Genomic DNA, 15,971 nt, shown 5'->3' on the forward strand with positions numbered 1-15,971 from the left:
AACTCTGTGCCTTGCACTCTCAAGTTTTCTCCTTGCTTCAACCCATGGTTGTTCTCTCTTTTTATAGAAGAGGGAAGCCTCCACACTTGAAGCCAAAACCCAAGCCTAACTTCTTTTCCTTCAAGAAACATATCCGGTTCGGCCACACAGAGAGAGAAGAGATAACCATGCAAAACCCAACATGCAATTACCTCTAGTCCTTCCTTGGTCATCACTCTTCATCAATCCGAGCGCTCCATCCTTGGCTTCCTCTCCAAGATGGATTTCTGGCCCTTGATGCTTCATGATGATGATGGCTTTATCTGCTCCAATCTCTGCCTCTTCCATCACTTCGCCACTCTAGCTACTTCCTGTGGTGGTTGAGCAGAATCAGAGACAAGCCATGCTTCAAGAATCTCCCTTGCTGGCCGAATCTTCTTCCTTCTTTTTGAGTATGAAGGATCCGAGATTACCTCACCAAATCTTACCACATTTGGTGATGATCTCAGCCACAACATACTTTTCCTTTTCTTTTTCGTGCCATCAACTCGATGGTCTTTATGCTTGCTTTCCCTTCCTTTCGGTAGCTCCAAGTAGCTTCCATGGCTTCCTGGTTAATGACCGAAGAGAGAAGAAGAAAGAGATGAGAGAGAAAAGAGAGTCTGAAGAAAAAGCAATTTCAAAGTGGTTAAACTAATTAATTTACAATAGCTTGCTTTTGCTTCCCTTAGAGTGGCGTGTAGCATTATGATTACCATCATGTCAATCACACTTTCTCTCTCATAGTTCCCATGTACTGCAATAACTCCAATTAATAAAATTTGGATTCCAAAAGAATGATATCCGTTGGAGCATGCAACACATAATCAAAGGAATGGGTTTCTTTTAATAAAACAATGTTGTGCCCCATAGCCTTAGGATTTCGGACCAAGCATGCAAGATGAATTGGACTTATGATAGTTTGAATTCTGGCCCAATAATAAGAACAATAATTCAGCCATAACAAACAAAATATTTTTGCATCAATGCTGAATATATTCATGAAACACTTGGGCTTGCAATTTTCCTTTTTATTTTCGGCCTATATTAAAACCTGCAATACAAAATTATTAATCAAAATATGTTTAATGAAAATCAAATCAATAACTTTGTATTTAATTATTTTAATAATGTTTTAGTCATCACAAATACAAATATTAATTTAGAGTTTTCCAAACTCATCAATGACTGATCCTAATTTTTAATTATTAATTTTTCACTAAATTTTTACATCTATGCTATTAAATATTGAAAAACCATCAATACAAAACCTACACCTTAACACATAAAAAACCGACCCATAACAAATATATCTCAAGTAACATAACATACTCAAACAATCACCAAAATAACTCATCAATTCAATATCATAGACAATAACAATAATAAATATGTTCACCATTTAAAATCTATTAACTCCGGCTATTTCACACCACACATCCATATATAATTACCACAAAGGATGTATTCAGTTACATACATGTAAATGAAGGAGCTAAAACGTTTCACACTTGACAGATATAGTATTACATGTGTATCTACCTTAATCGTTAAAATCAACCAATCTCTAACATCTACACACGGAAGTAAAACAAAATAAAGTAAGAAAATGCAGAAATCATTGGTAGTATATATTCATATCCGTAACTTAGACTGATAGAAATACTAGTACAAAGCAATAACCGTGACAGTTTTAGGACAAAGAAACATCCGTTACCGGGTCCAACCTTCAAGAAAGTCAACAAATTTATAGGTCCATGAAGAACATTACTAATTAACTCTTATTTAAATAATTATAATGGATGGCATTAGCAGCTATAAAGGAAAGATAAAACAAGGGCTGGTTCTCACCGGGATCCTGTCTGGGTATTTCTCCCTAATCCTTGCGGCCTCTGCTCTTCTCTTCTCTGCAAGTAAAAATGGATCATTCATTTGTATATTACTACCAACAATCAAGCTTTACACAGAAGATCAAAAAGAAATTATATAGATAATAAGAGTATATACCAAGATCATGCTCTTGTTTGAAGTTGCTCTTTGCCATTCCTCCTGAAATTAACATTAGCTAAATTCAAATAAAAGACTAAGATTGCCCAAAAGGAACAGAGCAAATAATTACAGATAAGAATAAGACAACTCCCCCAGTTTCAACAAAAAGAAGCGGTGTTTTCGTTTGAAAAGGATGATACTGGCTATTTAATTGAGGCCAGACATTTGTATTTAGAATAATAAAGTCAACTATAGCATTAGTAGATAAGTATTCATTATTGTAATAACTAATAAGCATCTAAGCATATGTATACATATAAAATTTTAAATAAATAAGAGTTGCAAAAAACAGAGAATCAAATGCACTTAAAAACAGTTGCAACAGTTTCAATTTCAACTTTCAATTACTTAGGCAATTTATAAAAATAGTATAAATTTAAGGCAATTTAATTAACTTTGCGTGTAGAAGATATCAAGCAATTATCACAAGAAGCTTATAAATAACACATGCAATGTACTAACAATTTTATATTTAATGTCTAGACTCCAAAGGCAAGATCATTTACGTTAATAGCAGCAAAATATTAAAGAGAAGGCAGAAAAATAAAGAAGGTAACCTCATTATTATCCAAATCAAAGCAACAAAATCAATTATTCTCAGAACTCGCAAGCACTGACCACAAATGCACACTATTCTACGAAAGAAAATGGTCATCCAAAAGATTAAATTAATGAAACTTTCTGGCAGTTCTATTACAGAGCTCAGACAACAAATCATACATACACAATTTGTCGACAACAATTCACTCTCTGATTAAAAGAATTGCAGAAACAGAATGATAAATAAAGTGGCACAAGTGAGAAGAAGAAAAACTTTGCATTTGTATTTGCAACTTTGGAAAGACCATAGGCTGAATGATGAATACAAAAAGGATTTATATGAGAAATTTAATAAATGGAATAAGAACCTGCTCTACAATGTTAGCTTCCACTTTAGCTCACTTTTAAAGTGTTATTCTAGCTGAATATATGGAATAGACTTGAAATTCAAGAACTCACATGATTTTCAAAAAAACCTGAGCTAATAAGCTTGATATTGCTGGCAGGATCCATAAACATCAAGCATTAGCAAAGGAAGAACAACCATTTTATCCTAATATACATTACTTTCTTCCTTCTACATATTAAGTTATCACTTAAAATTTTCTGATCCAGCAGGTAAATGGAACTCCAGAGAAAAGGATAAAATAATTACCAACCTGAAGCTAATATAAGAAAACACCTCTTCTGGTTCCAACATATAAATCCGGTTTGCTAACTCGAATGAACCTTGCCACTGCATAAGAATATTCACAAGTACAATGAAATCTCAACCATCTCCATGTATTCATTACGTTTAAATATAATATCTTCATTTTTGAAGTTTCACTAAAAATGGCTTTTGTAAAATTACATCTTTTGATACTTAAGTAACCAAATTTGAGCTAAAATAGTCTTTATCCAAGCTTGTGTGAGTTTGCTAAATTTATCAAATTTTACTATCAGATTTCTTAATAGCAACCAACTTTCACAACTCACAAAAACATACATTGCTTCTCTACAAATCCCTAATAGAACTCGGTTATAAATCACTACAAGCCATAAAAAATGCGTAAAACCCTCAATATAAAGAAATAAATGAGAAAGGAATAAAAGGCATAACCTACTAACATAGAAGACAGAGGCACAACGATGACAGAGGAGAGACAGAGATCAGCCACAGATTCAAAATGAGAACAGTGCAGATTCTCAAAACATTTTTTAGTAGGCGGATCAGATCAAATAACGAAGAAATAAAAAATAGAGAACAAAAAAAACCTAAAAATAGATCTGATTTGAGAGAAAGAGCGTTTTTATTTGTCTCTTTAAAAGAGCCAGAGCTTCTTCCTCTGTGAGTTGGCCTCCATGCAAACGACGAAAAGCGATAATTAGAAAAAGAATTCAAAAAGTCAGACAGAGAGAAAGAGAGAGAAAGACAGAGAGAGAAAGAGAGAGAGAAGAGTGGATGAATGTGTGAACCTGGCCAGAGCGGGTGGAGGAGATGGGAAGTGAGGCGGCGGTTTTGTGGGGGGAAGAAGACAGTGAGGAGACCTTAGGAGATGGCGTCGAGACTGGAGAAGACGACGCCGACGGGACCTCAGGAGACGGCGGCGAAATGCACATAGAAGACGGTGGCGAAAAAGATGACAACGCGCGCAAAAGACGGATAATGGTATCTGATTGGAGGAGATGAGAATGGTGTGGGTGACTTAGGGTTAGTGAGGATAATTTAGATAATATATTTTTTTAACTTAGCGACTGCTTCTGTGACTGATTAATTTATAAAATCGGTCGCTAATTTAAAAATTAGCAACCGATTTAGTGACCATAACTTTAGCGACTGAATTAGTAACCAACCACGTTATTCTATTTATCTATAAATCGGTCGCTAAATTAAAAAATAGCGACCAATTTTGTGACCAAGAGTCCCAAGGGCATTCCTTCTTTTGTTTTGGTTGCTAATTCGGTCGCTAAATTAAAAAATAGCGACCGATTTTAGCGACCATTTATATTCTAGTTGTATAAAACTAGTTGGTCGCTAATTCGGTGGCTATTAGTGACCGATTATGTTAGTCATTAAAATCAGTCGCTAAATTAACAATTAGCAACCGATTTAACGACCATTAATTTAGCGACTAAATTAGCGATAAAATAGTTGTCCACCCTATTTCACTATCAGTTGCGAAATCGGTCGCTAAAATAAAAAAATAGCGACCACTTTTGTGACCAACAGTTATAAAGACATTATTTCTGTTTTGGTCGCTAAATAAAAAAATAGCGACCGATTTTAGTGGCTGATTTATTTTGGTTGTATTTAAAACTTATCGGTCACTAAAATCGGCCGCTGAGTGTAATTCAGCGACCGATTTAGTGGCCAATATTGATTTGGTCCTGGAAATTCTGTATCGGTTGCTAAATCGTTCGCTATTAGCAATCAATTTTTTCGGTCGCTAAAATCGGTCACTATTCCGGTATTTTCTTGTAGTACCATTTTAAAAAGCATAAAATTGTCATCATAATTTGGTAAAACTGGCGATTAAATCTTTCATTTTATTCAGGAAAAAAAATAACAGTTTGAAAAACTGTCATTTTAAACAGAAAAAACGCATCATATTTGTGTAAAAACGGCGGTTTCTAACCGCCATTTTAAACGAAAACTGCCATTATTCTGCTTAAAAAGGCAGTTTAAAAGCGTCATTTTATATAAAAACAATGTCATTCTACCCTAGTAAAAATGGCGGTTACAATTGCCGTTTTAAAGAATAAAAAACCGCTGTTTTATTTAGTTAAAATGGCGGTTGAAATCGCCAATTTAACCGCCGTATTATCCTTAGGTAATTGTGATGATTTTTTAAAAACCTCCGTAATAATCAGAATAACGCCCAGGATATTTGCGTTTCTTGGAGGCGCCCTTTTTTGGTAATAATGACGATTCAAACCGTCATAATTACTAAAAAACTCGTTATTTTAACCAATTCTTTTGTTGTGACTATAATAAATCATTTTAATGACAGTTTTTTATTAACAATAATATAATGGTCATTATATATCTTATTTAATCTATAGTTTTGCGATAATTATATATTTGTTATTATTACTATATGTTATAATGGTATTAATATACTTTTGTAGCACTTAAAAAAGTTTTTACCGACAATTATATAATTATCGTTAAAATTTTTTAACAATAAAATATAAGATGACTAATATCTAATTCTCATTAAATATGTTAATGGCTATTTTATTACTATTAAAAGTAAAATAAATGGCTATTAAAAATAATTTTTTCTAATAGTGATACGCCGAATACTTATTTGAGTTATTTCATACATATACACATAGTTTTACTGTCTATTCATACAAAAACACTAAACTCGTCCGTATTATTCTGCAAAAGCAAATTCTCCCTTCGGATTGTGTTCCAATTTTTTGCTCCTTGATATATATATTTCATAGTTAGCATAAAGGTTTGAAAAAATTGAAAAAAATAAATAGTTAGGAGGAAGGGGCAAGGTGTTTAAGAAACCATGAAAATTTTCATACAAATTGGTAAACTAACTACTAATTGAATCCATAGTAAGGCCAACCTTTGCAATCTGTGTACTAAATAACATCTCTCTGAATCATATAAAGAGATGATGTAGAACATATATGTTTTTATCTTCTACAAAAGTTTGGGCTGATCCGCAACAAAAGCTAAAATTTTTTATTTTTTTAGAAAAAGAAGGTTGACCATTCTAGACTATCAAATTATTGGAAATGGATTTTCTCAATTTTTTTCTTTCAATTGATATTGTCAAATGTAATCTTTTATTCTTCAACATCATCTTCACCTTCACATGTTTCTCTTAATTTCCATTTTACTGTATTAATTGAGAGAAAAAATTGAGAAGATTTATTTTCTCGAATCACTAGCACTCCTATATAAACTTAGGATGATGATTGGCCATGCCTGCTTTCTTGCCTAACAACCTTCTCCATAAATTGTATGGAAGGCCAAGGGTGTGGGGAAAGCGTGGCGGGTGCGTCAGACCATTTAGGAGGCGAAACATGTTGCTTGGGGGCATCGGATGGAGATGACAAATTGAAACTCGGTATAGGCTTTCTTGTCGGCTGTGATAGCGGAAAGGCACTCAATCTAGTCCTAGCTTCCGGTGGTGGCGGTAGAGGGACGCTTTTCCCAAGAGGGATTGTCACTAGCTCTTGGGGTGAGAACTTCATCTCTTGTATCATCTTAAGATGCTTAACAACAGTTCGCATGGTCGGCCGTATCGATGGCTCCTTCTGGAGACATCGATGCGCAATGTCAGCCAACATCCTCGCTGCTTTTAGAGGATAGTGGCCTTTGAGCTTAGGATCCATGATCATGGACAGTCGGAATTCATCGTTTAGGAATGGCCAGCTCCACTTGACTATGTTCTTGTCTACATTTGGATGGCGGCTATCCACATTCCTTATACCGGTAAGCAGCTCCAGAAGAATGATTCCAAAACTCCATACATTGCTCTTCGGAGTAAGTATTCCTCTTTCGAATGTTTCCATTGACATGTTTCTAATAGCCTGACGTAATTAATAAAAATAGGTCCAAGAACTCAATTAGATCATTCTCATTAGTTAGTAGAATATTCTATAAATAGGAATACTAATGATGTAATCAATCATGCAAGAAATTAATAATTGACATTAAAAAAATTTTAATTATGCTTCTTTCTTATTTATTTCTTTTTTTTTTACCAAAGATAGAAAGTGTCAAACACACAACCTCTTAAAAATGAATATAGAAAAATTATGTCATTTAAACTCTAACCCAACCTTATTTTTCTGTGTTATAATTAATTCTTTCCTATTTTATATCTTACCCATTACACCTGAACAATAATAACAAAATTCATGGGACAAAAGGAAAGGTTACAAAATCTATAGAAGCAACACATATAAAGGACCTTTTGAGTCTAATTAAGAAAGCTTACTTCCTCCGAAACTCGCCCGACTACGCAACCATACCCTGAAAGCTTTGCACTGAAATCCTTTTCAACCTGTATGTTGGCTGTTGAAAATTCGTTGTACGTTGCCTGTAAGAGAAATTAAACCCTAATAATCTTCCATAATCATGCTATGTGAAAAAAAAAACAGAAAATAGTATATAATCGACATTAAAAATAAGTTAAATAACACGTATTTATATATAAGTATATAATAATTGATTTGGTTATTAACTTTTTGCATAACATTTTTTGTATTTTCTAATTGTTCGATCAATATCAAAGGGATATAAAATATCTTAGGTCAAATGGTAGTCATTAAATGAGAATTCAACTAGGAGATTGTATATTAAATGTGCATTTAAGTTGATCGTAATAAGGTAAACATGGAGGGTTCATTATTACCTGGAAGGGCCCTTCATCATGCAAGAAAGTAAGATCTTGTGCAGCACAAATGGCAATTTTCAATCTTGAATTCCAATCGAGAGTTGGGTAATCAGATGTACCGTAAAATAGCAAGCGATCCAAGCTTCCAAGGTGTAGCCTTTCATACACCAACATCCTCGGTTCTGAGCTGTCACGTGCATGAAATCCAAGCAACCTACAAATGTTTGGATGTTGCAAAGATGCAAGAGTATTAACTTCATTAATGAATTCCTTCAAGCCCTGCAAATAAGAGATACATTTATTTAGACTGCATAAAAAAACTCACTGCTTACACAATCTTCTCAAGGGCTAAGGTTTTTTTTTTTTTAAGTCAAGTGATATTCATTTCATAATTTAAGGAATACAGAGGTCCATGTAAGACAAAAAAAAATGGACCCAATCAACTCTGGTGCTGAGTTATATAGTAACATAATAAAAAGAAAAAACATAAAGGGTATAATAAAAGGATAAAAGATCTAAAAAAGGGCTTTAATCCCTAAGGTTTCACTGGAAGGAAATTGGGGGAATAGTCACTACTTCCATAATATAAGAATGTATTTTTTTTTTTTGGTGTCTTATATAAGAATATAATTAAAACCGTTGAATTGATTTATATAGTTAAGATTAAATGAATCTAATAAATGGTATACGAATAATATATTTATAATCAATGAATGCATGTGTAAATGCAATTATATTCAGTGCATTTAGAGTTATTGTATTTCATTTTTATTCAAATATACTTAATAAATGTAATAGTTATAAATGTATTCATACATGAATTTAATGATTATAAATATATTAGGTTTATTTAATCTTAAACAATTTAAATCAATCTAATAATTATAGATGTATTTTCATATATATATATATATATATATATATATATATATATATATATATATATATATATATATTACAATTTTTTAAAGTAATTGCATAACTAATAAAAATATGTTAGTTTTTGTTAAATTAATTAATTTTAAATTAAAAAACAAAATACATAAATAATCTAAATAATAAGATTTTGAAAAATCAAACTAATAGAATTAAAAATTTAAAGATTTAACTGAAAATAAATTAGATATAATAAAATAATATATTTATACAAAAAATGTATATTTATTAGAAAAGAATAACTTTTATATTTTATTATTTTAAATTAATTAATCATTAAAAAATTAAGCCATTTTAATTGACTAACCGTTCTTTAATCAATTTTTTCAGTTGTTTGATGAGTTTGTTGTCAATCGGCCTTTAACCAAATATGAGCCGATTCAATTCGATTTTTAGAAATTTATTAGTCGATTTATTATCTTAAATTGTACATCTAAAAAATTTTAGATAAAAAATAAATAAAATTTAGGAGCCATTAAGATAAAAATGTTTAAAATATTTTTTTAAATATATTTTTTAATAATTAAAATTTAACCTATATAATCGATTAAATTGTGTTATTTTTATCAAAATTAGATTAGACAAATTAGTTTAATAAAAAAATTGATAAACCAAATTTTGAATCAATCTAAATTAATATTTTTTATAAAAAATAAACACAATACTCTTATTATAAAAAAATGATTAAAATATATTTTAATTATATATATTAATTTTAAAAATTCTAAATCCTAATCTTATGACGAGCAAAAAGAAGAGAATGGTTAGGATTTAGAATTCTTTTATATATATATATATATATATATATATATATAATAGAAGTATTTTAAATTATTTTTATAATAAAGATATTGTAATTATTTTTATAAAAAATATTAATTTAGATCAATTTATTAATTTTTTAATTAAATTAATTTATTTGGTCTAACAAAAATAATATGATTTAATCGATTACATACATCAAATTTTAATTGTACATTTAAAAAAATGATGTTTTAGGTTATAGGTGTATTTATGTGAGTAACTCCTGCAAAATTCCTGCAAAATTTATTGAAGCGGTGAGTAAAAGTACCTGAGTTGAAGGATGAAGGCGGTTGACAGTAGCTTGGAGCTTTCTTGAAGAATCATCACCAAAGGAAGCTTTGTAACTGCTTGACAAAACACAGTGTGTGTCCGACACACATCGATCGGAAGAGAAATTGTCGCAAGCAGCTGCGATTTCGTCGTAAAGGAAGTATCGAAGCGAAGCGCTATGCGAAAGCAGCGAAGATCCAGAAGCATGCTGAGGAGGAGGACATGGAAGCGGAACGGGTTGTGGATTTGTTGGAAAGTGATCCTTCATTGATCCCTGTTCACGCTTTGGTTGTTGTTGTTGTTGTTGTTCATGTGTAACTGAGGCCGAACCATCTTCTTCTGCTTCGCTACCAGGCGAGGGAGCAGAAACACTGAAACTAGCTGCAGGTGAAGACTCTTGTGTTCCATGCTCAATTAGCTGCCTAGCTACACGCTCGATACGGTTGATTCGATTCCTCAACATCATTTCATCAATCTTTTTCTTCTTGCTCTTCAAGAATGCCAAGAACCCCATCCTCTGTACCAATTTCTGTATTAGAAACTCTCCGGACAAACAATTTTTGGTAATTTTGGTCTATATTTGACTAACATAAATACAAAATTATCTTTTAATAAATAAATTTTATTTATTATATAAATTTAATAAATATAGATACAAATTATATTGATTTATATGTACAAATTTTAATAAATATCAATTTAAATTATATATTTTTGGTGTGTAAATTCTTATAAATATAAATATAAATTATTATTCATATAACATTGTTGTTTTTGTATAGATTAGTTTGCTTCTTCACAAAAAATAAACATTAGTAATCTATGGTTTTAATATACGATCCAAATGAAAATGATGTAGAAATTTAAAACTGAATAGAATCTTTCAATTTTCCTGAGTTTCATATATTTCCAATTCTCGTTTGATTCTTTCACTGCATGATCCCCACTCTTGATGAAATGATTTGCCAATAAGACTTCATTAAATTCTCAAGACAAATGTAAAAGAATTATGAGAATTAATCATCACCCACTGAACTGTACTACATGTAATTAAAACAATAATAGTTTTATAATTTTAAATAAATTTAGCTTGAGAAAACTAAATCCAATTCATTTCCACCGCATTGATTATGAAAAAAAAAAAAAAAAGAAGTTGATTGATCACACCATTAATTATCAAGCAAAAAATTTAAGACAAATTACCTGGAAAAAATATGAGGAAATTAAACCAATGATAATTCAGTTAATGCAACTAAGCGAGATGCTATTTGCACCTTTGAGGCTATGATTTTAGGGCAACAAAGGATACGAAGTAATAAAGAAGAGTTGAAAGGAAGTGAAGATTGTTGTGACTTGTGAGAGCAAAGAAAGAGGGAGCGGTTGACGGAATTTATAGTTGAAAAATTGAAAAATTAGAATAGTGGTCAAACACTAAAAAACAACAAAATCCCATATTATTTTTAATGATTAATGTCATTTTTTTTTTCATTAAAACAGAATCCAGAACAAAAACACAAAGATGGGAAAAGAACATTTTTTAATAAACATAACTAGGAAATCTTTTACTCTCTCCGTTTGCCAACTTTTTTTTTCTCTTAACCAAAAGCTATATATAACTTTCCTTTTTTCAGAATTTAACTTTCATATAATGTTAACGGTTTTCTTTTTTTACTTTTACATTATCTTTATCCTCAAATATCACTATGATATAGTAAAAAAGAATTTTTCTTTAGGTAGCGTGTTTGATAGAGAGACATAGATTGAAAAACTGAGATTGAGAGACAGAGACTGAAAGACTAAGACTGAGAGATTGAGACTAAGAGACAGAGACAGAAATAAATCTCAGTATTTTATTTGGTACAAAGTGGGAAACAGAAATTAAAACAAGAATGAAACTCTAATTTAATTTGAAAAAAAGGTAAAATTGGAATTAATTAACTAAAATAAGAATATTTTTAAGTATAAAATGTTATTAAAGTTTCAGTCTCTGTTTCTAAAAATTTCAGTCCCTTGTGTCCTCACTTTTTGGAGGTACTGAAATACTGAAATTTTAGAGATAAAGACAGAAATTTTAATATCAGTCTCTAAGCCAACAAACATGATATTGAATCTCAATCTCTATCCCAGTACCTCAGAACAAATGTTACCTTAAAGAGTTTTGGTTTAAGTAAAATTTACACAATCATCTAAATGTTTTTTTAAGGGATAAGTATTGTTTCGGTCCTCACGTTGAGGGTCGGAATCGAACCCGTCCCTAGTGTATATTTTGATTTAAAATCATCCTTAAAGTCGTATTTGAATTTAAAATCGTCATTTTAATTTTTTTTTTTTGCCAAAATACCTCATCACTACCAACACAATTACCTCCTCCACCACCACCACCACCAACACCAGCACCAGCACCAGCACCAGCACCACAACCACCACCAACACCAACACCAACACCAACACCAACAGAAACCACAATCACAACCACAACCACAACCACAACCACAACCACAACCACCAAGACCACCACCAAGAAAACAGGAAACAACACCAAAATAAAGCAGAAACAACACCAAACAGAAACAGAAAGCAAAAAAGCAGAAGCAAGGCGTGAGGCGGAGGCAGCGAGGCGTGAGGCGGCAGAAGCAAGGCGGAGGCGGCGAGGCAGAGGCGGAGGCGGCGAGGCGTGAGGCGGCAGAAGCGAGGCGGTGAGGCGTGAGGCGGCAGAAGTAAGGCGAAGGCGGCGAGGCGTGAGGCGACAGAAGCGAGGCGGCGAGGCGGTGAGGCGGACTCCAACGGCAGTGGCTCGCCGTCCCCCTCCCTCCTTTCCCCTTCCCCCTCCTCCCCCTCTCCCTCTCCCCTTCCCCCCACCCCGCGTCCTTTCTCCCTTTTCCCCACCCCGCGTCATTTTCTTCCTCTTCTTCTCCGGCTTCTTCCACTTCCCCTCCTCCCTCTCTTCGCTGCTGGCGCCGTCCCCCCTCCCCCCTTTCCTTTCCTCCTTCCCCTTCTCGCCGGCAGAAGCAGATGCAGCAGAAGAAGAAGCAGAAAAAGCAGATGCAAAACCACCGGCGCTTGGCCACCCATCTCCGCCGACGGTGTTCCCTCTCCCCCTCCCCCTTCCCCTTCCCCCTCTCCCTCCCTTCCCCCCCTTCGCATTTCCTTTCGGCCCCCACCCCCAAAACGCGTTTTCTCTCCCTCCCCCCCAAAACGTGTTCTTTCCTTTTTTTAATTTTATAATTTTTTTATTAAAGTAGGAGTATTTTAGGAATAAAATTAATTTTAAAAAAAGACGATTTTAATAAAAAAAATATGTTAAGAATGATTTTAAATTAAAATATACACCTGGGACGGGTTCGATTTTGACCCTCAACGTGAGAGACCAAAACAATACTTATCTTTTTTTAATGACTATATTTTAAATTATTAAAAAATAATTATTTTTACTCATCGTGTGGTATATATAATTAAGTAATTGTATAGAATATCTTTATAATGCTAATATACACAAATTATTAAAAACTCTTTTTAATAATTGCCTTTGTCCAATAATGTTGAATCCAAGATCTAATTTTATTATTACGAAACATGCTAAGTTCATTCAATTTATCAAAAGAAAATTCCTTGTGAAAAATAGAGATATCTGAGTAAGGGATTTTTATTTTTCGTGATAAAATATAAGATCTCTGGATAAATGTTTGAGGTATTTATTACCACACTTCGTGGATCGACTAATTAACTCCACTTGATTAAATCAATGTCATATTTAAAAAAGAATAAATAAAATAGAATACAAAAATACAACTTATATATTATTGTACTTATGCAGGGTATCTTAAACATTGCAGATGATAGCACTACAATTAACCATGGTATAAAATTCTTGTAAAAAGTAAAACTATATATTATATAAATTAGTTTATACTCACACCCCAAAAAAAAAGTTTAAAAAGTTGATATCTACAATGTTAAACTTTGCTGCTTCTTTTTTTTTTTTTTATCTTTTAAATGTCCATTTAATTTGACCTCTTGTCAAGGCAGTTTTTGACATTCCTCAAAAACAGTGTGCCTGCTTCCTAATATAAGCTAGTACTTAGTTTGAATTTTGACTAGTTTTATTTTATCTTTAAAATAATAAGTAAAAATAAATAATAAAAAAATGATACGTTAAGAGTTAAGACTAAGGAATAAGGATGTTGAATGTGTGAAAAAAGGACATATATTTTTAATTTATTTGGTTTGGATTCTCTCATTATTTGTTTCCATTCAAATAGAAGAAGCTTTTTCTTTATATTTTCTAATATTTTTTTACAAGGTCAAACCTAGGATTAATCTCCAGTCAAAAAAACAAATTAAACTGAGTAAATTTCAAAGATGTAATATTCCATTTCCAAAGATGATGAGGCATACTTGGAATTTTATTTACTTTTAAACATTTTAAGTATGGTAATAGCTTCATGAGCATAATATTTTTCGCAATTATTAAATTAAAAGTTCAAAAAGAACACATGAAAATGAATCACTAAATTAAAATATTCTATAAATCTGAATGAAAATTCCATTAAAAGTTACTTTTGATAATAAAAAATTAAGTATAATTGTGTCTCTAGAATTTTCAAAATATTTTAAATTTATATTATTATTAACATTTTGTCTCTAATATTTTAAATTTTTTTCAATTATATCCTGACTCATTGAAAATAATATTCTTAACAAAGATGATGATGTGACAATACTAAATTAACATGTCACTAAAACGTAACATTCCCAAGTTGCGCTAGTTACCTAAAATTACCACATCATATAATGTTAACTCTACAAACATCGTTGAAATATACTTAAACGTTAAAGGTAAAATTAAAATCAATAAATGTTTAGGACAAAACATATATTTACTATATTTTGGTTTTTAAATAAAAATCATATTAATAATATGAAATGCCTCGAATATACATAAAAGGGTGATTGAATCGTGCTTATAAATATTTTCTGAAAATTTGAGGTCTCAAAAGCTAATAAGCTTAGGAATTATGAACACTAAAGGTATATATTTCTTTAAAAAATTTATTATTATTAGATCATCTTTTAAAAAATATATAGAGATTATAAAAATAAAAATAATGTTAGGTATTTATTTTTTTTAGTCAATATTAGTTATTTTTTTAAATTATTTTACTTATTTTAATCTAAATCCTAAATGATAAATTTTGTTTTTAACCCTACACCCAAAATTATAAATACTAAATTCTAAATAACTAAAAATTAATTTTTTATATTTTTTCTAAAAATAATAGAAATGAAAGAGGCAAAAGACTTTAAAAATATAAGAGAAAAGTTGAAAAATATATCACACAATGATGTATATTTGTTTTGTCAAAATCTATCTGCATTCAGTCCTTAACAACTATTAGATTTTCACTATATCTTCATTCTTCAATGTACAAGTTCATGATCATTGACTAACCTACTCAACCTAAACAACTCTGATCTTCAGATTCTCAAGCTAAGCGCTAACTAATATAACATTAATCTAAGATCTTTTTATATTTTTTCTTCAAACATTTTTAAGCTAAGCGGGATGATCACTATTGGATAAATATTCAAGGATATACGAGAGTTTGTTGTGATAAATCATAGAAACTAATGTGAGTTTCCAAAATAATTTCTAAGGCTTGGAACACTCAACTCTTGTTGGTAATTTGGACACTAAAATATACAAATGAGCCATCCTATATATATTACAAAAATTTTTAATTTATTGTTCTCTTCTAAGATGAGAAAATGTGAAACAGAAATAGAAATTCTCAATTTAGAGATTTTGAACAATAGAATAAAAACATTGGATACTTTTTCACTTTGTGCACTTTGTTCTTTAGTTTTTAGGATTTCCAAATGATCTCATATATAATGAGAGTGTGACTTCTCCATTGAAAATCCTTCTCTTTTATCCAGGGACGGACCCAAGCATACAAATGAGGGGGCACTTGCCCCCATGATTTTTTAATTTTTGTTTTAAAAGAT

At 31.3% G+C, this 15,971-nt stretch overlaps 1 protein-coding gene across 1 annotated transcript; it reads right to left on the reverse strand.

Moving 5' to 3' along the window:
• Window positions 1–6,271: 6,271 nt before the first annotated feature.
• LOC112698269 (probable serine/threonine-protein kinase PBL1) lies at window positions 6,272–11,308 on the reverse strand. Its single transcript, XM_072196469.1, has 5 exons — window positions 11,169–11,308; window positions 9,964–10,482; window positions 7,974–8,234; window positions 7,544–7,658; window positions 6,272–7,151 (listed from the first exon to the last, which is right to left on the reverse strand). The coding sequence occupies exons 2-5, from the start codon at window positions 10,477–10,479 to the stop codon at window positions 6,517–6,519; spliced, it is 1,527 nt and encodes a 508-aa protein (XP_072052570.1). The 5' UTR covers window positions 10,480–10,482; window positions 11,169–11,308; the 3' UTR covers window positions 6,272–6,516.
• Between the last annotated feature and the right edge of the window lie 4,663 nt (window positions 11,309–15,971).

Source organism: Arachis hypogaea, chromosome 6, assembly GCF_003086295.3.
Source record: "Arachis hypogaea cultivar Tifrunner chromosome 6, arahy.Tifrunner.gnm2.J5K5, whole genome shotgun sequence".
NCBI classification, from domain to species: domain Eukaryota; kingdom Viridiplantae; phylum Streptophyta; class Magnoliopsida; order Fabales; family Fabaceae; genus Arachis; species Arachis hypogaea.